Here is a 22435-nt window from a genome sequence, read left to right as displayed (position 1 = left end):
AATATGTCACTTAGTCAGGGGTCTTCAGTTTCCTTAATGATAGGAGGAGGTTGGGAACCACTGCACCAACTCCTTAACCTACTGAATTTCAGTCATATCACAATAAAAGTGCATTAAATTAAATACTTGACAGTGTCATATACTGAATCAAGAAATGTAAAAACTAACTGTAGAGTCCTGCTCCAAATAAAAGAAACCAGTATGGAATAGTTTGCCCATACAGGTTGTTAAGAGGTTTAAATCTTCAATGGAGAGATCTGAATCTAAACCAACCTGATTGTTCTGAGTGACTGTGTGTGACAGTTTGGTAGTTAGCATTAGCAGCTGTAGCTACAACAGCTGAACAAAGAAGACGCACATTTACAGACCCTTCAATGAAATGCAAAACACTGTGTGTGGCATATGAACAAAGTGACTGAAAACAGGAGTATCTTTTATTTAGTCTAAGGCAGATGTTATTTGATGCAGGTTAAAGGGATCATTAAGTTGATAAATAGTCACAGAAATGTTTCAGTTCTCCAGACAAGTCCAAGTTAAAATATAAATTGAGCAAAATTATTTTTACCAACGGACAATTTTCTTTAATTTGTAAATAATAGAAAAATAAGGATATTTGGACATATGGTTTGTCATTCTAATGGTTTTTCTGCAAAATTATTATTTTTTAAACATTTTACCACATGCCGTCCAAAAACCTGTGCATTAATCAGAAATGTTAACATTCTTCAACAGGCAACACAATCATGAAAAAAATGTTAAAGGATCAGATTTCCCGTGCTCCCTGAAGTAAAATGATTTAATTTTGTTGCCATTGTCAAACCTTAGCCTTAATGTCCCACAACGTTAATCTGTTACAATTACTTCATGTAGCGTGTGAATGAGTGTAAACATCAGGGGTTATTTATAGCACGGCTACCAAATGACGGTCAAGTTGCTGATGTCATTGGAGAGGTCGGTCTTTGATGGGTAGACGACCTTCAGGTTACCGTCCTGGTCCACTGTGCGGACCTGCTGGACAATGAGTTCACTGGAGATCTCACCAGCAGGCTCTTGTGGACCGTCCCCTTCCCCGTCCGACCCCGCCTCCTCCCTATGCTCCGCAGTAAACTTGTTTAGCTCTGCCATTTTCTGTGATGAAACAAGAAATACACTTTAAAAGCTTGCGTGTGATTTTGTCGTTGCATTTTTAAAGTGTTTCTAAACAAATGGTGCTGTGCGGCAAAGACTCTGGGGAAAAAAAAATCTTCTGCTTAATTTCTTAAATTATTTCAGTTTTCTTCGATGCATTTCATTAGAAAATCAAAATAAATGTCCTACGGTTTTCAGGTTTCGCCTAAAAATTAAAAACAAAAACAGGGGTGAGGGGAGAAAAAGGCAGTGGACATTAAGACACAGGCAACACATTCTCACTCCCAACTAATCAAATACAGATGCTTTGTCAGTGACCCTACACGTCAACCTGCAATGCTTTTTAGGTACCCCTAAAGCGTCAGTTTTAGACGGTTAGGGATATGTCAGTTTTTGCTGGTTACATAGTGTCTTTTTCAAAATAAACTTCCATGGTCACCTCAAAGGCAAAGAAGACTACTGTTTTGGACCCTCAACATCCTTTATATCTTGAGTTTCAGATGCTTCCATCAATAAAAAGGTTGAATCTCATCGAATGTAGCACTATAGGTACACACTGTCCATTTTTCCATCTTTTATTACATTTTTAAACACATTATAACCCTGGATGTCATGCCATTGTGTCATCAATGCTGTGCTGTGTGTACTGCTTTGTTTTTGTATCGGATTACTATCTGTAAAGCAAATTGTCTCTCTGGGACATTAAGTTTTTTTAATCTTGAATCCTGACTCAAAACTGTTGTCCAGATGACACATTTTCATGAAGGCACCTGTGGAACGTCATGATCAACTTTAGGATGAATCCAAATGGTTTCAGAGACCTAAAAGTGAAGTTTCTTCGAGAGCTTTCATCGAACCAGAATTACCAGTTGTCCACAGGACATATTACTGTGAAATTACTTTCTCTTGCACACAAACCCTCTACCTAATGTTACCGTGAAATTATTGATTAAGCCATATTATCTGTAAGTGACAGAGCATCCAACACAGGTCGGAGGTGACTTTTAGTTTTTTGACATGAACATCTATGACAAAGGTCCATTCTTCAACCCAGGCTCATTTTGGGATAAAATGATATTGACCGGAACTTTTAAATCAAATCCCACGCAGTAATAAACTTGACTCATTTGTTCACGACAGATCAAAAAGTGAGGAAAAAGTGAAGCTTACCACAATCAGAGCGTCCATAACGTCTTTACAGGTCTGCAGGCTGACTGCACTCGTCACCTCCAAGAACAATTCTTTGGTTGTCTTCTTGATCTGTTAAGCACAATCATGCCATTTTTTTCATCATAAGAAGACACAAAGACAATCAGTGGGCTACAACAGGATGATGTGCCTTATCAGATGTGTTTTTGGGTTCAGTTTTCTCTGTCAGCATCATTTACACCATATGACAGTATTAAATATGAAATCTTCTCTTACAGGACAACATGATTATGAACTCCAGGAAGGGAACAGACACACACACACCTTGGTTTTCTCACTGTTGGTAATAGGTGGGAAAGATATTACATGTCCCTCTGCATCCACGAGGCAGGGATACATTGTTTTACCCTGTAGAAGCTGCAGGTATCTGTAAAAAAAACAAAATAGTTGAGGGATTACATTATAAAGGGACTTTGTATATGTAATAGACACATAGCAGGTGGTATTCTTTCTAAGAGTGTGACACTGATTTTATCAAGTAGTTTCCTGTCTTCCAACCATCTACAAAACTAACAGAAAGTCATTTTTCTTTTTATTACAGATTGATTACAACTGCCTGCAGCCATAATGTGAGCTTAATAAGCTTTTTATGCCTTGCAGTGTGTTCACAACACGTACAACTTTTTTCCCACTGACGTTTAAAGAAAACTGAAAAAGCTGCATTCCAACACACTTACACTGCCCTCGTGTTCAAATGTAACAGCAAGCAAGTCACAAAGATATACTGCGCATCGCTTTAATGTAATGTTTTATTTTAATTTTTTATATATTTTTAAAATTTTTGTCAAATTTTGTTTTCTCTTTTATTCTAGAGCTTGTTCATGGTTCCTGAATTACCTATCTGATCAGCAGGAGTAAGGGAACAACCTGCACCTGTTCTTTAACGTTCTCCAAAATTGCACTTAACGATAATAAAACTGTATGCAATGCATATAAAACACAGTTCACATTGGGCTATTGTGGTAAGAACTTTTATATTTCCACTATGCAAGGATCTAGATGACACACCCACATTTAAATATCATACAGGATAGACAATTGTGTTACTAAAATACCACAAAAGATTGTTGTTGTTTTTTTTAAATAGAAATAAAACTAACTTCATAATGTTTTGTAGGAGAGGGGTTGTTGAAGCTGATTTTCTCTCTGATATGGACTATGATATGATGTGATCTTTTCACAGGGCTCATGCTGTACAGAAAAGTCAGAAGTTTTACTGACTTGTGGAGGCCAGTGACGTTCTGCCTCTTCTTCTGCTTCCTCAGCTCGTCAGCCTCCAGCTGAAGGTGTCTTATCAGCTCGACAGCCGTCATCTCCTTCCGACCCAGTGGCACAACCTAACAAACATTGTGTTCTTTTGTAAAACTCAGACATTTTTTGGAAAACTTTACGCTGACATTTACAATTAACCACACAGCAACTCAACTGAAAATGACAAGATCTCACACAAGAATTTTCCAGATGGCTAAAGAACTCTAGATTACAACTTTGGATTTTGATTATTTCATCTGTTTGATTTGATTAATGCAAATTACACATTTTTCCTGTCTGGCTGGCATATAATTGGATCGATATCTGAAAATAACGCACCGACCAATGGGCGTTAACATACCTTCAGCTGAGTCGGGGGTTTGACATCATAAATTAGGGGAGCTTTGAGAAGCTGCACATCATGGGTTGCAATGGTTGCTGTGGTCCTTTTACCACACAATTCATCGTGAAGCTTTGTCTAGAAAAACAGGAAAGTCATTTTTGGTGACACATAGCACACTTATTTTATTAGTCATGCACCACTAAGACAATCAAGTATATACCACCTTATGAGGGGTTTGACCTCACCTGAGCCATCAGGAAACGTTTGAGAGCATTCCCAGGCTTGAGGTTCATGCCTCTGACCACGCAGCACACCAAGTATGGTCGAACATCTTTCACCTCTGCACTCACTGTGACTTTGGGTGCTGTAGAAGTGTCCGAAATGTGGAGGACCCTCACCACCATCTTGTTCAGATCCTCCACTTCATCCTCCGCTACCTTCTCCTTCTTCTTCCTCTGCTGTCTTTTCCCTTTGTCTGCCTTGCGACCCCCATCTGCATCACCTCCGTCCTCTCCTTTTGCTTTTCCTTTTCCTCTGAGGTAGTCGAGGATGGACTTAGTCTGGCAGCCGTTGACCATCTTCTCCAGACGTTTGTCGCTTAACTTGTTACCTTTGAAGTTGATGTCCTTTAGCTTGGGGCAGTCGCTCAGATCAGACGGGATCTCTCTCAGCTTGTTGTTAGAGAGATCGAGCACCTACGAAGACAAAACAAAATGCGCAAGTTGAGTTCAGCACTCTGGGAAAGACATCAAGTGTTCTGTAAAGAAAAACCAACAGCAGAAACGAGTATACTATGTTACTGCGTTACATAGGTTATATTAGAGCATAGATACAGCATAGTATTGCGATATATTTGCATGGCAATATTGAAACACAAGCACCAAGAATCCATTTTATAAATTTAAATTATTAATATAACTAAAACTCTTGGCAGCCTTCTAGAATACTAAAATCAGTTGCTTTTCAGTCCACTAGATACATTTAGCTGCTATAAAAATGACTGAAGTGAAAAACTTTATCTTTAAAATTTAATCTCATCAGACAAAACACATGTTGAAAAAGTTTTCCTTTATGTCACAATTTCCAGTTGAAAAAAAGATAACTAATCACAATATATATTGCAAAAGATGTGTTATTGCAATAGCCAACATTTGCAACAAGTTTAAAATTGCAATATTATTGTATTGTGACCTAATTATTGTGGTGATATCATATCGTATGGTCTCTGGTAATTTCCACCTCTAAAATAGTGTACCCGTTTCATTGCACACAACAAAATCCCATGCCTTTTTCTAACTTATAATTATTTTTTCTTAATTCCATGACTTTTCCAGGTATGAAAAGTAAGATTGGGAAATCCCATGACTTTTCGAGATTTCCTATGTACTTTGGGACCCTGATTTATACATAGCTGGCACAGATAAAAAACTTGTGGGTTGTCTTGTGGCGGTTACCTCCCAAACTCTGCTTAAAAATCTGACTTTTAACGTTGCATAGCATATACCCAAATGTGAAATCTCGTTAGCTATAATTTCAGATCAACACCATACATGGTGACACCTTCTGTAAAATTCGTCGTAAATTTGGTCCACCCAGGAGATCCTTTCTTAAAGAAAATCTTCACTTAAAGATGACATGTGTACATAATAACTGCTTGTTAGCTGCTGACAAAAGCACACCTTTAAGGCAGCTAGCTTGTGCACATCTCCACTCAGCTGCTCAATAGAGTTGTCAGAGGCGACCAGTGTGCTGAGGAGATCCAGCCTCTCGGAGTAGAAATCGGCAGGGAAACAGGTGATGAGATTCTTGGAGATGTTGATGGTGGAGAGCTTGGTGCACTGGCTCAGCCCCTCTGGTAGGACCTCCAGGCTGTTACAGCTCACATTTAGAGTGTTTAGCTCCTTTAACTGAGTGATTCCTTCTGGTAACACACTGAGGTTGTTGACTGAAAGGTCCAGGACCTTCAGGGACTTCAGGCTACCGAAAACATCTGGGATGGAGGCGAGCTTGTTCCTGCACAGGATGAGGCTTTGGAGGTTTGTCAGATGTTGGATGTCCTCGTGGATCTCTGTCAAACTCGGGCACTGGCTAACTTCCAGATAATTCAGCAGGGTGAGGGAGTAGAGAGCAGAGGCGAGTCCCCCGTTAGAGGAAATTCTCTTGTCGACAGCTGGACCCTGGAAAACCAACTCACGTCTCTTCTCTGTCGCTGCTTTCTCTATTTCTGGCCATTCCTCCATGTCACCCATACTGCTACACACCAACTGTCAAGAGAGGCTCGAGACAAATAAACACATGACATCCGTTTAAATATTTCAAAATAAATCATTATACTCTTTATACATACGTTGGTGGATAATAAATTCACCGTCGATTTAATTGTACCAAAGAGTGAATATCGACACTTCAACGGATTTGAACATTAAGTAACTTTACTAATGTTGGCCACTTTGAAAACTTGCATTATTTACCCCATGGGCTTTCATAAAACGACATGTGCATTTCTTGTTAACTTATGGCACACTTTCATTTTTATTATTATTTTTTGCGGAATATTCAAATCACAAGTGTTACATTTTGCGAGCTACTAACACGTTTACGAAGTTCCAGCTACATGCTATGCCTTTGTTTTGAAGACGTAATGTTCAACTTCCTGTAGTAACAAGCACGCTCCACCCGCATTTTCTCGCCGAGGACTAAGGAAGAAGTTATTAAAACGCTCCAAAAGAAACTGCAGTTTGAATACTTATCGATATAACAATTGTCTAAAAGTATATTCAGAAACATACCACAATCAGAGGTGGCTCTAATAAACAACGGTTAATTTAAGGAGATAAAAATAAAAAATCCTTGCATACGTATAAAACTACATTGACAACAATGCATTGCCAATGACGACATACTACCATTGCGCAGGGCCGCGATGGTTGTTGTCGGCGGTGGTTATGGAGATGAAATGGGACTGCGAGCTGTCAACATTACGGTGATGTTTGTGGTAAGATATCTTTGAAATACATGGAAGAAAACGTATTTTTACTCTGTAATGTACAACAACAAAAGCTAGGAAATAATTATTGACGGTTGTCAGGACATTTATTGAATTTTAGCCGGGTAAAATACCTTCATAATACGACTACTGTAAGACTAGCTAGTATGTTGGCACATTGAGTAGTTAATGCCCTCCGCCCAATATGTTCAAGTCAGAAAGAGGGGCTTCTTTGTCCTACTTAAAGGGGCTGTTTGCTCTCTCCAGGTTAGTTATTTTACCAGAATAAAACCACACGCCAAACGTCATTCAGTAAACTGGCTGTGTAGTATTTCCTGTGACACTAATTAACCCTTCAACAAGTCTTTAAGCCTCTTGAATTCGACACGCTTAACGTTACAGCTAATGTTACTGACACGATACATTCAGTGCACATAGATGATGAATAAAGTACAATTTAACACAGCCACAGTCTTTTTATTGTTAAAGTTATGTACTGAAATACATGTATTGGTTCTATTGCAGTCTTTCTGAAAATATGTCTTGCTGTTTAATTCCTGACACGTTGGTAATTTTTCAGCATATTACAGTGCTGCCACAGTCCTCAAGAATATCCTTTAAACATGGTCGGGTCAATATGTCAGCACTAGAACTGATAAACTACATCAGATTGGTTACTGATACCTAAACTAAAGCTTTTTTCCATTACCGTACATTCATGCATATTCAGATTTTTTCTACACAATCATGTTATTTTTTATCATAAAAAGAAGCCAAAGTTTTTACATGTTGAACACAAGCGCCTTTACAACAACCCTACTTGAATAAAATGCAGATTAAAATTTAAATCTGGGACTATCATATCAAAGGATTAGTAAACAAGACTGAACATCTGACCAGATATTAACTGCCAACTGTCAGTCTTTAATAGTACTTGGTGCTATGGACATACTTTAGTTGGTACTAAAGAGGTTTGATACCCAAACATTAAAAGGATGTAGTTGCTTGGTCTAAACTAGATATGCAACGTTTGAAGCCCACAATTAAGTTGTCACTCATTGTAAGGAGAGCAGCTCCAGGTGTTATGTCAGTGTAATGGAAGATGTTCATACGCACACATTTCAGGCCTGTAGAATAATCACACTCAATATATATTTGCATTAATGGTTACAACCAATTGAATTTCTTTGCTCTTTCAGATGTTAGATATCAGGTATAAAAATTCATCAGAGGGATGCCCAGGAAGATAGGATTCATTGTGGTCAACTCTTCAAGTCATGAGGACAATTTCAGTGCCAAGGAGCTCATGGTCCATGCACCCACAGTCAATGGCTGGAGATCCAGCAGGTACAATAACACAGCACTTTAGTTTCAGAAACATGTCACATTCATTGATTGCATCTTCATACCTTCATAGGCTGTAAAAGCAATACATTCCATTATAGTTTTTTGTTAATTTGTTCCATCGTTATTAAAAACTAAATATTGTGTGAATCAAATTTTTCTTAGGTTGTGCCCCTACCCTCAGCACATCACCCTCCAGCTGGTGGAAAGAAGCAGGGTGAGAAAACTGCAGCTGCTGGCCCACCAGTACCTGATCCCAGCCAAGGTGGAGTTCCACATTGGAGACACCCTCCCTGAAATCAACACCTCAGGGATCCCTGGGCAGCTTCGCAGACTCGGGTGAGACTGCAGTCTTGAGCAGGCTCGACTTGACCTTCACCGTTTTGGGTATTTTCACAAACAGGTTCAACAAGTTCTCTAGTGATCGAATGACCAGTGCTGTCTGCTTGAATTTTCTGATAGGGACAGTCTTGTTCAGGCACCTGGTGATGATGCTCTTTAGACTCTGCTTATTTTCTTTGATCTGGTTTTGATTTTGTATCTAACTAACCATACAGGGAAGGCGACAAAGCTCATGTTGGATTTCCAAAATGCATTTGGTAGTCTGCAAGTAGGTTATGGTATTTTCTGTAGAAATTAGGAGTCATTAGTTGAACTTAAATGGCCGTCAAATGGGTTTAACAATATCTTACTGGTAAATATCAAACAGTGGATGTTGATTAGACAGTTTCTGGTCTTCAGACTATAACTAGCAAGGTCCTTGAAGGGAGTGTCCTGTAGCCAAAGTATATACATGGTAGCAAGGCACACAATTGGAATTGTTCCCCCACAAGGATAATCAAAGTGGCTATATAGTATATCATCATAGTATTAAAATGTAGCAATACATTTTTGTCTTGTATATCTCAGTAGATAATTTGAACGCTGTGCTCTCACCACAGGTATGTGTCTTTGTCAGACAATGAGAAGACAGGCTTCAAAGCCCGGGAACTGAAGTCAGTCCATGTAGACGCCATCGGAACCTACCTGAGAATAACCTTCCATAGGAACCATGCCAACCATTACAATCACCACAATCAGGTAGTCTGTTAAACCGTTACAATACACCTAAATATACAGTGTATATATATGTGTGTGTGTGTGTGTGTGTGTGTGTGTGTGTGTGTGTGTGTGAACAACATGATTTGTGTGTTGTTCTTGTTTGTTTGTGAGTTGTGAAAAAGTATTTTGGTTGATGTTGCCTACCAGGACCAAGTAGGCTAACATTAATGAGAAATAAACAACAAAGTCTTATTTTATCATGTCATATCTGTCACCAGTGTTATTCAAATACGTGTGTTTTAGATTGGCTATTTTTTCTGGAATCCCCTCCTGTGTTTGAAGCACATAATTATTTTGTCTTCATTTCTGACTCATGAGGCTCTCAGCAGCAGCACTTCACCTGCCATCAGCTTGGTATCCTATGGCAACACACCAGATAACATTTGAGTCTCATTATAATGATGTATTATGTCAACATGAGGACATTTAACAGACTATTGTAAATGTGACTGATGGATACAGTGGGTTAAAAATAGCTTTGTTTAAGAGGGATTGCAGTATGCAATCTATATGTAGTTTAACAATATCTTCATATATCAAATTGGGTGGATTACTTTGAAATTTTGTGCATAATGAATCCTGTATTAGACAATCTTGAGAATAATTTGCTGATATATTCTTTCCTGTTATACCCTCAACTTCATAAGCTTCATTTGCATTTACAATAGCACATGCATGCAGATGATTAGCTGAATTATGATTTGTTTGATTGACAGAGAGTGTTTTCCAGTTTTGATATTCAGTCAATCAGTTATTCAATGAAAAGTCTGTTATCAAATAAAAATGTCAGTAAATTATGAATAGCTTTCTGAGGACAGGAAGTTAATCACAAATTTGACATGCAATTAGGCCATTAATAAATGAATAATTAATTTAAAATAAAAACAAACAAACAAACAAACATCAAACTGCAGTACAATTAAATAAATTCAATGAAAAATTACATAAATACAGCATCAACTAGAGTTAAAACATTAGATATTCCTCACAGTAAATTGACATATTCAGCATAGCCTCACTCGTCTAATGCCTCTTGTATTTTTAAATGTGATTTGCTGGTTATAATAAATTATAGAATATCACCAGTTTAACCTTAAACTGCAGTAAAATTGTTCCACTACAACCTACCAACACACCTACCTATAACATGCATTGATATTTGATTTTCTTTGGCAGTTCTGTTCAATCACCACCAACATCTGTGTCTGATTTCAGGTTGCTTTGGTTGCCATTAACGTTCTGGGAGATTCTCTGGATGGCAACGCTTTTAACACAGTTGTAAGTTGGCAAACTTGTCAGTCACTCATCAATTATCACTGAACTTACATCTGCACAGCACTAGGTGGGGCTGTTGTGCTGTGGGACATTTCTCTGTCATCAGTTACTTAGGACAGGGTTGATTGATGTTTCCTCATCCATCCTCTGACATTTGTGGCTCTACTTTTGCCATGTTAAATTTGGGAATTGGGTCTATTAAAAAAACAGACTTATGTTGTTTTTTGTTATGATGCTCTTTGCTCTGTGAAAAGTTGTATTTTCTTTCTTTTTTTTAAAAAAAATATGAATGATGATGGACAAATAATGCCCATGAAATGTGATGCACTTCTAGTACAATTGCCCGTAATGATGGGAAGCTTAAAATTTGTTGAAATTATGTCCAAGGGTTGTTGATTCAACTTACCTATGGGTTTTAAGGCAATATTTAATGGTGTATTAGACTGGATTGTAGAGATATAATAGATACTATATTGCATGGGTGTTTTATATAGTATTTGTTCATATTGACTGATCCAAAGACACTATAAAAGCATGTCCATAAACACACGTGTTTACCTGAATGGTGCGCATGTGTATGTGCGTGTGTATGTGTCAGGAATGTAGTAATGAGACACAAAAGGAGGACAGTATATAATCACACAGGAGGCCTTTAGTTAGCCAGTGTAATCAGATAGCCCTGCAGACGGACAGGTTCTGGAGGAGAGGGAGCACCTTAAAACACACACACGCACACACACACACACACACGCACACACACACTGACACAGAGACATGGAAAGACACAAACACACACTTGCACAGATTCCAGTGAACAGGCCGTGCATTGTTGCTCCACTAATCCGACTCTGAGCACCTCCACCTCAGCAGTGATCTTGCCTGGAGGGTCGGCGAGATCTTGTTCTCTTATATCTGTTCTGTGAGTGGAAGTTGTGTTGGTCCTGTGGAGGGACACTGAGTGTGTGTGTGTATGTGTGTGTGTGTGTATATACAAGGAGCATGTGCCACTTAAAAAGTGTCAGTTTGTCCAAAATATGAAGAAAAAAAAAATCTTCTCATTACCTCTAGGGGGTATGTACCCACACAGATCTGTCTTTGAGATCTCTGCGTTCACTTCAGTGGAAACGAGGTGAATGGAATTTTGTTCACGATGCTCACAGCAGTGAAAAAATTGTGATGACTGATGGTAAACAGAAGCTTTTTTTGCTGTCACAGAGACGCTGAAGCTGCTTGCATGGCCTCCATTAGCTCTCCATCGTACTATAAATCGGCTCTTTGAAGGTCAAAGGTTCTTTGTCAGTCTTTCCATTCTGTCGTTCTCCAACTAGAGTTGCCAGTCTCCAGGTTTTTAAATGATGCAGGTAAAATTAAATCAGATTTTCATCCTGAGGTCACTTTTACATTTTGAGCTCCAACTTGATTTATTTATTTTTGTGATGTATGTTGTGGTTTTTGTATGCCCGCTGCCCCCTTTTTTTTCCTCTCTTTCAAATTCAGACAAAACAGAGATCATGCAGTCTATTAAGAAGTGCTGATAAATCAAGATTCTGTGACTGCATTGTCAGTTTCTCACTCCAAATGCTTTCAGAAACATATTTTAGTGCATTTTAGTGTTTTATTAAGAGATCATTTGTAACCAGCCAGCTGCCATATTGTTTATGGATGAGCCAATACAGACTTGCATCAAGTCACCCACTAGTGGGAGTGTTTATTTGTCTGTTGTGGCACAATGCATTTTGGTAATTGTAGTTTTTCTACCTCTTAAAAAAAACAAGGTTAATTGTAGGGCTTTTTGCCTTTATTTGTCAAGACAGATTAAATGGAAAGGCGAGAGAAAGGGGATGACATGCAGGAAAAGGGCCACAGGTTGGAGATGTAGCTGCGGCCGCTGTGCCTTTTGAGCAAAAGCAAATGCCACAGTCCTTTTTTCAGTTTTCTTTGGTCATTTAGTTCCAATTTCAAAAGTATTTGCATCTTTCTACTGACAGACAGCCCAGTTTTATGAAAAGACCATCCAAGGACCCTCTCTCTCTCTCTCTCTCTCTCTCTCTCTCTCTCTCTCTCTCTCCTCTGACATGTTTTCATTTATTCTATTTACAGTTTTTGTCTTTTCCTCTTTGGTCTTTCTCTTGATGGATTGGTCAGATGAAGGCATTATATTGGTATGGTGGTTTAAGGTATAGGGGTCTCTTTCACTGAGATGTGTGTCTGGATAATTTACACAACACACCATCACCACTTTTCATAGAGGCTGTTTCTTTGGTACACAGTAGTTCCAGAAAATTGTCTGTGGATTTGTCCAGATAAAAAAGGTGCATTGTTTCTGGAAACAGATATTGCTGTTGAGTTTTAAACATGATTTTCAATGCTGTGAATAATTTTACCAAATTTCATTAACCTTAATTTTATTTGAGTGTAGGCAGAATGTTTTTTTTTTTTTTGGTGGGGAAGGGGGTGAACTGACCCTTTAAGAAGTAGTTCCTTAGCATCTGTTCCTTAGCAAAATTAAAATGTGCTTATGACCAGTGCAAAAATATCATGCTTAATCTGTGTAAATGATTAATGAAGATGATGTGACATTTACACTTCAAAATAGGTTAGTAACATTTTAAACTCAGGTCACTAATAAAGTAGATAAAGCTAGATGTCCATCACAGTTTTCTTTATTTCCTCTTAGTTATGTTTCCATGCCTTTCAGGCAGAATAATGACGTACTGTGTGATTAAATAAGTGGACAGTACTGTTGTTGTTCTAGCTAATTAATGGTTAACAGGAAGTTTGGCCTTCATCATATTAAATGCTGGTTCAGCGAAGCACTGCAAAAATTATGTCATCAGTAGGAACTGTTTCCTAATCGGATAATTGGGTTGGGATTTGTGTGTGTGTGTGTGTGTGTGTGTGTGTGTGTGTGTGTGTGTGTGTGCGCGCGCGCATGTGTTTGTGTTTGTGCGTTTGTGTACTTGTATTACTTTCATTTTAAGGTCCAAGAACTTTTTTGTTTAAGTCTGTCTTGCTGACTGTCACTTTTGCTTCTTCTGCTTGGCTGGTTAGTTTAAGGTTAAGGGCACGGTTTAAGGTGAAGGTCACCTTAAAGCTAATGGGATTGGAAAACAATTATCAGATCTTGCTTTCAACAGTAATACAAGAGTATATATGCACGTGTGTGTAATTTGTCCATCTGTTTACCCCCAGCCAAGCAGAGAGCAGCTGATCGAACACTACCTCAACAGTACCCAGCTGGAGGCCGCCTTGGACACGACCTTCATGGGGTGAGGCTAGGCCATTGAACCCTGGTTTCTTTGTTTGTGACAATAACATTGTCCAACAAAGCCATTTAGTCTGGAAGAAAACCAATAAGGCATTCAAGGTCACTCGCATTTGAAGACAATGCAGGTGGTGGTTCGTGCAAAGAGGAAAACACATTTCGAAATATCTCTTTTTTTAATAAATCAATCCCCAAGGGACGTTTCACCTCATGGTCTCACTCCTTTGGGGGTCGGTCAGTGTTTTTCCCCTTTGATCAGGATTTGCACAATACTGAGCATATTTAACAGATCATAAGATATGTATTCTACACTGGTATTATCTCAAATGAACTTAGACACTTCTATATTCAACATGTTTCACAAGTGTAACAAGTTAAGACCTGTCAGAAGAGTGCTTTCATATAGCTGGAAATGTCTTAAGATTTCAGTTCATTTAATATTTCAATTGTTGTTTTTGTGTCCTGTCTTACACCCAGCAAATGTGAGTCCATCTCCCCCTTGGACGACCTGGCCTTTGACATGTACCAGGACCCCGAAGTTGCCCACATCATCCGACTCCTGGACCAAAAGAAGCAGGACATGGTACGGCAGGAGAAATTTGAGCAGGCCAAGAATCTGAAGCAGGCCATCGCAGACCTGCAAAAGGTACTATAGCCGCTGGGAGGCAGACTGGGTGACTACAACACATCGACACCAAATATTTGCTCACATGTTTGAACAGTATGCACCTCAAATAGCAGGATGTGTTCTCTCTTCAGGAGTTACTCACAGTCTGAAAACGTATAAATTAGTTTATATTTAAAGCCGACAAAAAATTAAATACGGTTCTAAGATTATTATTAAGCTCAAGTAAACCAGTCGCTGTTTGGCTCTTGCTCCGCACTGAACACACAGACATGAGAACAGTGTTAATTTTATCCTTTAACTCTGCAAAAAGTGTGAATAAGCATATTTCACAAAATGTTGAACTACTCCTTTAAGCCACTTGTATTACAGATTTTGCATTCTGCTCCATTCACACCTTTTCTAATGAATATTATTTTATTATTTTATTTTTCTAAAGAAGGGACAGGCTGCTGAAAAACAGCTGACCCCTTTTATTTACCATAACAGCATTTTAAGGTTAGATTCCACTATTTAGCTGTGACAGTTTGGGGTTTAGAAAATGTGCCTTTGTTTTAGTACAAACAAGTAGCATGTGAACGCACAGGCTCACAGTCACACAAGCAGACGTATGCTAAACATCTCTTGTTAAGGGAAGTATTTTTTTCCAGCAAAAGGCAGAAGATTTTTGGCAAGAGGGAAAATACTGGGATTTGTTCTCCCAGTATTCAGTCTGGACCTGTAATGGAATGTAAACAAGTACATGTACTCTACTTGATTTTTATCCTACCACATTTCAGTTTAAAAACAATTATCTGACAGTTACAGCTACTAGCTACTCTGTAGATAAAGCTTTCATGTGTGAAAACATAAGATGATCTCATTAAATGTGATACATAACTAACACTCTTCCACCATTGTTTTCGACCCCTTTAGGCCATGTTATCTCTGTTGACTTTCGACAGTTATTTTTACTTTGCAAACAACTGGTAAGTAATTCAGGTCCCAAATTCCACCCACTGGCACTGCTACTGATAATAATTTCGCTCTTGCAAATTTCAGCTTTGTGAGGCTTGTATTTCTCTGACAGACACCAAGTGTAAATTCACCACCGTTTGTGACAGTAGTTGTTAAACATTGTTCAGATTCCTGTCACTGACCTCCTTGTATACAACGTTACCATGCTGACCATGAATTCTTAATAGGCTCAACAGCTGCAGTGATGGTCTTCGGGTAGTGTCTGTCCCACTCCTAGCCACAAGGCTTTCCGTAACCAGATAACACACACACATACACCCACTCACTAGCACCTTGTTAACATGGAGGAAAAAGCAGTCACCAATGTAGTCATGCTGAAAATCCCTTGTCATTGCACCCTTAGGATGTCAGAGGATGGTTATTATTTTTTGATATCTAAAAAGACATGACAGAAGAAGATAAGACAAAAGGCAGAGAATTGGCCTGGTATGTTTCTTCAGCTTTTATTTGGCCAACTTGGCATTGATTGGAAGAAGCAGTGGTGCTCATGGCGTAGAAAGAACTACATGCTAGAAAACCTGAATATAAATTGGAGTTTCAGTGTTAATTGCACTACTTGGTTTTGTCCAAAACAGAGTGTTGATGCTCAGGCTGTGTCACTTGGCACCTTGTTAGCAACTTAATTCAGCTTTATGGAATTTCCTGACTTACTGGAAGTTGCTGTCAAATATCCAGCCTGTTTCATCATGTGGCACACTTACTGCTATGCGTAACCAGGGCTGTAGTATTCGGCCGGGCAGAACTGCCTGTGTCAAATCCATGTCCATTCCCAAATATGCTCTAGTTTGGTTTAAAGGATAATTCTGAGTAATTACACTTTGGGTCTGATTTGTTTAAGTTTGGTTGTTGTTTCTGTTGGTTTTGATAACAGTGTGCTCACAAGAGTAATTGCTGAAATTGCTCTGGGAACACAGTAACACCAGTACAATGAGGACCAAGGCTGTAAAAAAAAAACACAAGCATTTTTATGATCAGACAGGTTGTAAACAAGCTGACAATTTAGCCAGATTATCTAAGTATTTTTCCTCAGAGGTTAAACTGAAAGTGAGTGCACTTCAGATGTTGGTAATAATCCCTTAGTGCACGGTAAAACAGTGCACAGAAGGTACAGTCTGTCGAAGCTGAACCAGGAAGTTATTCCGACTTGGTCATACCTCTACCGTTCAACATTGTTTTCTCCTCCAAATAAATGGTACTAATCTGGGGTTTTCTTTACAACCTGTCTGATCGCATGACTAATGTTTCTTGCCTGTTGAAACTGTTTTTAGTAATGTCACTACTTTCCCAGGTCTCAGCAATTCGCTTGATGAGAACAATGTTGTTATCACCAATAAGATTAATAATTATAATAAATATATAAATAAAATAAAATATATACATTTTATTTATGGGAGCCTTTCATAGCATGCAAGGACACCTTATAACACACAGTTAAAAACAAGTAGTAAACAAGTAAACCATAGTTATAAAAACCAGGTATAAAATCATTATTATAAAATCTTTATGATGCAAATCTCCGTGTGTGTCACCCTAACATCAGGCTGAATATGCCACCTTGAAAAGGTGTGTTTCCAGACAGGATTTGAAGGTGGAAATGGAGTCAATTAAAAAAGCATTTCAATAAGATCAAAGTTGTAATAAACTGGAGTAATCATTAAAAAAAAACAACATGGTAAGAACAACACCAGAGCAGATTAAACTTAAAAGCTCATGAACAGTGTAAAAACTCTATTTTCCCTAATGAAATGATAATGATTGATGCTTCTAAATGCAGTCGATATTTCAGCAGTAGCTCTACTTTCATCTGTAAGATAAGTACAGATGATGGAAAACTCGTAAAGTGTCAGCTGTAGAAGGTAAAGATAGCAGCTAATAATCAAAAGACACACACTGGCTTAAATCCTAAGACAACACAAGACAATGAGCAGACTCATTCAGCAGCTCCCATTTTTACTGCAGAGCTGTCTCTACCTCTCTTTGTCTGGGACTCTTCAGGTGGGGGAGCGCTTGGCTCGGTATGATGTTGAAAAGCGATGTGCAATTGAAAAGGAAGATTATGATCTGGCCAAGAAGAAGAAGGAGCTGATGGAGGAGTACAGGAGGAGTGTCTACCAGCAGCTGGAGGTCCACAACTTGCTGGACAAGGCAACGGTGAGTCAGTCACCAGCCACTGATGTACTGTGAACTCACAAGCTGATCTTACTTTTATAAATCAAGGAAACCAATTGCCTTAATATGAGCAAGTAAATATAAAAATTAATTTTGATTTATGTATATTTACATACTTAATTTTGCAGTTTATTCTAGTTTTTCTGTGAAGTTCTTGTAATTTAAAAATGACGAGTGAATTAACTTGTCATAAATCGGCCTGACATGGAATCCTGTTGAAATCTTAAGTAAACAAAGAGAAAGATTTTGTCTGAATATTTGTATATATATTTAAGATTTATTTGTAAGCCTTTTAAGAGGGTTCGTTTTAATTGTATGATTTCATTTGTTTCATACAAACAGTTGTCTTGTCTCAAGATTCTTAGAATAGTATTTAGTTCAAATTAAAATAATCCTATGAACTAATCCTTCTTTGTTACTCTGACTTTATTTGTCAAACTCAATCAGTTCCCTCAATACAACCAAGTAAACACAACTGTTCAGTTAAGTCAGACTAACCTGGTTTGATAAATTTGCTTACTTAAAAAGAATACGCTTATTTCACTTATCATTTTTAAGCTACAAATAGATATAAAGTAAAGAGTCAGTAAGATCAGGTTGTTAGATTTTACAGTGTGGCATCTCTTCTCAATATGTTTTTGTCCAAGATTCTGGTGGTAAACAAGATGAGAAATTATGGGATATTAGAAAAAAAGGCTTATTCTTTGTAAACTGAATTCTGTTCTGTCATCCCACCATGTCTTCAGATCACACAGGCCACAGATTCATCCCCAACCCGGGATCCTCCCTCCCTTCTGCCTTCTCCAAGTCACCATTCGGTCCCTACCGAGCCCCTTGTGTCCTCAGACACATTCAGGAAGGGGAAGAAACCTAATGCTCATCAGAACCAACAGTCAGACGCAGGAACTGTTGCATCCAAACTGAGCAGCCAACCTGACACGCCATGCACACCTGCTGTTGTGCCCAAGCTTGATGTACGTGATACTTTTTAAAATGCCTAGATAATGCAGCACATCACAACATCTCCAACACCTGCACATACTTAAAAACTGTAGCAACTTCTCCAATACTCATTTGTTGAAGACAGTATGGATAGTCAGTATTGACAAACCCAGTGTTTTCTCATTAATGATACAACTGTAGACACCTTGAGCTTGTTCTGCTTGCATGAATCCCTTTATTGTTGTAAAAATAACCTAGCACCTTGGGAACATGTCTCCAGCCTTAAGCCTCTGTAGTGTTGGAACACAGAGCACACGGGGAGATTATGACCAGTGGGGGCTTTTATGCTTTACTCACCACCTCCTGAGACCAGCCCTACTGGAGGTTGGGTTTCACTATTTAATTAAAAGCGTGCAACAGTTGGCTGACTCCAGCGGCTGCCAACCTGGCCTGAGGGCAGGGCTTTGAGCCTTGTACAAGGCAGAAGGGTGCCAGTTGGCCCTGGGGCATGGAAGACAGTGTGGACTGGATGGAGACTGGGTTTGTAAAGATGGGGTTAAACATTCATTGTCATCATGATGTTGAATGATCGACCTATTCAGTGATCAAATGCTAGTGAGAGATAGTGAACATGGGTAGAGATGATCAATTTTTTAAAAGGATGGACAGACTGAAAGTGTAGATCAGTTTTCTTTGTATTATTTTGTGTGCTGAGAAATTTGAATACAGTACTTGTATGTTAATAAAACAAAAAAGTGGAAGTTGTAAATTATATGTTAATATCACATTCCAAACTTTAAATACCAACGTTTTTGCTTACAGGTAACCAGTGTGCCTTATGATGAGAGGCCGCTACCAGCCCTTCAGAGGAAAGACTGGCCTGTGGAGTCCATCCCGAGCCCTGCAGAGCAGCACTCGCCCCAACCTGATGCCCAAAGGACTCCACGCAGCCCTGTGATAAGCGGAGAGCCAGAGCCCCTGACAGAGAAGGCCCAGAGAGAGGCTGGTCTTCCAATAGAGGTCTATGGAGAAAGCCTGGTAAGAAAAACAAAGGCGGAAAATGTTGGTTTGCTAAGCAAACAAAGGGTTTTACTTTCTATGTTTTTTTTCTACATATTTACTCTGACAAATATTTTTGGGAACTTAACTTGCACTCTGATATTATAGCCCTATTTCTGCTGTCCAGATTAAGTTTTATCAACAGCCCTCTCGTTACGTTGCAATTTACATAGATCCGAACAACACCGGCATGATGTCACCCCAGTATATTTCAGATGTCATGCCACTGTTCCAAACGCAGAAGACAGCTTTGACGTCGAATTTGACATATAACATACAATTCAGACAGCTTACAAAGCCATAACAATGACATTACATGGCAATACCAATCATTACCACTGTGATAATGATTATAGATTATTGATTTATCAGTTGGATTATTGATGGCGGATGATCTCGTCCTCTGCTCTGAGAGTAAGTAAGTTCTCAGACCTCATTGTCTCCCCAGCTTGCGGACATTTTTGACTGCTGTAAATGCTCAAGCGAGATTAATTATAATTAGATCATATCTGATCATCTATCAACGTAAAAATATGCCTTTTCAGGGGATGTCTTAGTTACAGTATTAGCCATGTGAATCAGCCATTTATAGTTTAGTTCGTAAAAAATGACCAATAACGGTTTTGTGCTGTTGTTTTTTGTAAATTAAACATCCTTGTGTGCAGCTGGCAAAGAAAGGAGCAGGGGGGGTTGCAGGATGAACTCAAGCAACCAATGGTAGATCTTCCTGCCCCTTGACCAGTCTTTTGTCTCTCTTCTTTTCCAGGTGGCTGGGGCGTATTCCAAAACCTGGTCTCACAGAGAGGATGCTCTCCTGGCTGTGCACAAAAAGCTTTTGGAGCTGTCACCCTCCACCCCCAAGGAGGAGCTGAGAAACATGATACGAGCTGCAGTCGTCCTGGTCAAGAAGGCCCTCCTGGATAAAGTATCATCTGTGAGTTTGTCCCCAAAAGAAAATTGTCCTGTTCTGCCTGCTGTGAATGTCCACATTAATTGAACAGGAACTGCTGCCAGTGAAGCCGCCCTATTGAGGCGTTATGGATATGTTTACTTTGTCACTGTCAAAGTCGTCTATAAATCATGTTCTCTGGATCCAGTTACTAACATTCATGTAGTTAAATCATAAGCACACACTCACACATGCATACTCTTAACAATGTCCCCCCTGTCCCATATGCAACCCTAGTTCTCTCTCCCAAAGCTGGCTTCCTTAAACAAACAGTTATGACAAGGATGGCCTTGTAACCCCTCTCTGGAAGTCATCTACAGCTTGTATGGTAATGAAAAGATTAGTGCTGCAATACTTCTAGTGATTCATTTTCCTAGCCGCATTGATACACAGAATGCTCTATTAAGAAGTCAAGAAGTAATTTGCTGCTCCATAAATGTGCTTCACTTCACTTCATGTTATATACACCTTTCTTTGGCAGTTCAGTGGTCAAAGCTGCAGGTCATGTCATTACATTGTGAGACTGAATGTAGCCTAAGGTATTTGTTAGATGTCTTCCTGATACTGATTGCAAACACAAAACTGCCCAAACATTAAAAATGCGCCAGTAATTAAATTGAGCTCATTGTCTCTCTCCATCTGCATACTCTAACCAACTCAAACTAAACATTGACAAGTCTCACCTCTCTGCTAATTGACATCAGCCTGGTGCTAACTTTTCTTGGAAAGTCGACTAAATTTGGAGCTAAACAAACACTGCCCCTCTCCATAGGTTTTTCACGCCTCCTTGAAGTTGCTACGGCTTCTGCTGAGCCAGCTGATCCCAAGTCTGGGGCTGGGCCGGGCAGAGGTGACCTACTGCATAGATCAGACTTGGCCCAACCTGCTGTCAAAGACTGGAGACTCAGCCAGCCGCCTCCGGGGCGCGGCCACTGCCTTCATACAGGTATAATAACACACTGGACTGACATGGTACACAAGTCGATTTCCATTTAACCTTTTACTTCTTGTCAGACTACCCTCTACCTCCATAGCAGCTTTGCTTTGACTGAAGAGATGATGAATTTGTCTACCTCCGCTATCTTTCCTTATGTAAAATTTTTGTAAAATGGTTTTGTTTTTGTTTTTTACCACAGTCTTTATTTTTTTCCTCCATAAAACAATGTGCAACATACTGAAGAGGCTTCTGATATCCTTGGTGATAGACTCATTTGTTTATGGCTATTACAGCCAAAATTTGAATTGATTTCTGGAAATTAAGTTTTAACACACACGAACTAGGTGGAACTCCTGTCATCTAGTAACAAACCCAAAAAGCCTTAAGTACACTCCCGATCCCATGAGGCAGGCCTGCATAAGGTTGGAACTGTTACCAGCATGAAGGCGAAACCCAAAACACATTAGAAATCAAACCAATACAACATTGCACTGATACAATGAAATAACAACCATGCATACACGAATATACACAATTAAGTGTTGACAACATTAAGGGCAAGTAAGAGGAGTGAGATGATAGTACATGTCCTCTGAGAGTGCTAAGAAAAATTACCTCAAAATAATGATACTGCAGCAGTACACAAAACAGTGTGCACATAGAGTAATCATGTACAGATGAACAGTTATCCTGTAATATCCAGAAATGTTTCTGGCTTACTTCTTGTTCCATCTTTTTCTGTTTAAGCCTCAAAGACAGCTAAAAAACAGAGCAAAATACAAAAGAGTTTGATGCTGAATCAGTTCTCCCCTTTCAGGAGCTGATGGTACATATA

The 22435-nt window shown here is 39.0% G+C and overlaps 2 protein-coding genes across 2 annotated transcripts in view; one reads left to right on the top strand and one right to left on the bottom strand.

The window, feature by feature from the left end:
• Window positions 1-412: 412 nt before the first annotated feature.
• Window positions 413-6196, bottom strand: lrrc47 (leucine rich repeat containing 47). Its single transcript, XM_042491318.1, has 7 exons — window positions 5611-6196; window positions 4177-4626; window positions 3950-4066; window positions 3559-3674; window positions 2602-2704; window positions 2299-2388; window positions 413-1128 (listed from the first exon to the last, which is right to left on the bottom strand). The coding sequence occupies exons 1-7, from the start codon at window positions 6178-6180 to the stop codon at window positions 913-915; spliced, it is 1662 nt and encodes a 553-aa protein (XP_042347252.1). The 5' UTR covers window positions 6181-6196; the 3' UTR covers window positions 413-912.
• A 654-nt stretch (window positions 6197-6850) lies between these two features.
• Window positions 6851-22435, top strand: part of cep104 (centrosomal protein 104) — a 36046-nt gene continuing 20461 nt past the window's right edge. Inside the window, exons 1-12 of the mRNA XM_042492177.1 lie at window positions 6851-6926; window positions 8117-8264; window positions 8427-8600; window positions 9203-9341; window positions 10578-10640; window positions 13830-13906; window positions 14380-14548; window positions 17540-17695; window positions 18460-18687; window positions 19478-19693; window positions 20481-20648; window positions 21436-21609. Coding sequence (XP_042348111.1) covers window positions 8152-8264; window positions 8427-8600; window positions 9203-9341; window positions 10578-10640; window positions 13830-13906; window positions 14380-14548; window positions 17540-17695; window positions 18460-18687; window positions 19478-19693; window positions 20481-20648; window positions 21436-21609 — 1677 coding nt within the window. The 5' untranslated portion in view covers window positions 6851-6926; window positions 8117-8151. The remainder of the gene's footprint in view (window positions 6927-8116; window positions 8265-8426; window positions 8601-9202; window positions 9342-10577; window positions 10641-13829; window positions 13907-14379; window positions 14549-17539; window positions 17696-18459; window positions 18688-19477; window positions 19694-20480; window positions 20649-21435; window positions 21610-22435) is intronic.

Source organism: Plectropomus leopardus, chromosome 8, assembly GCF_008729295.1.
Source record: "Plectropomus leopardus isolate mb chromosome 8, YSFRI_Pleo_2.0, whole genome shotgun sequence".
Lineage (NCBI taxonomy): Eukaryota > Metazoa > Chordata > Actinopteri > Perciformes > Serranidae > Plectropomus > Plectropomus leopardus.
The sequence above is the reverse complement of the archived record's forward strand: the minus strand, read 5'-3'. Positions and strand labels throughout refer to the sequence as shown.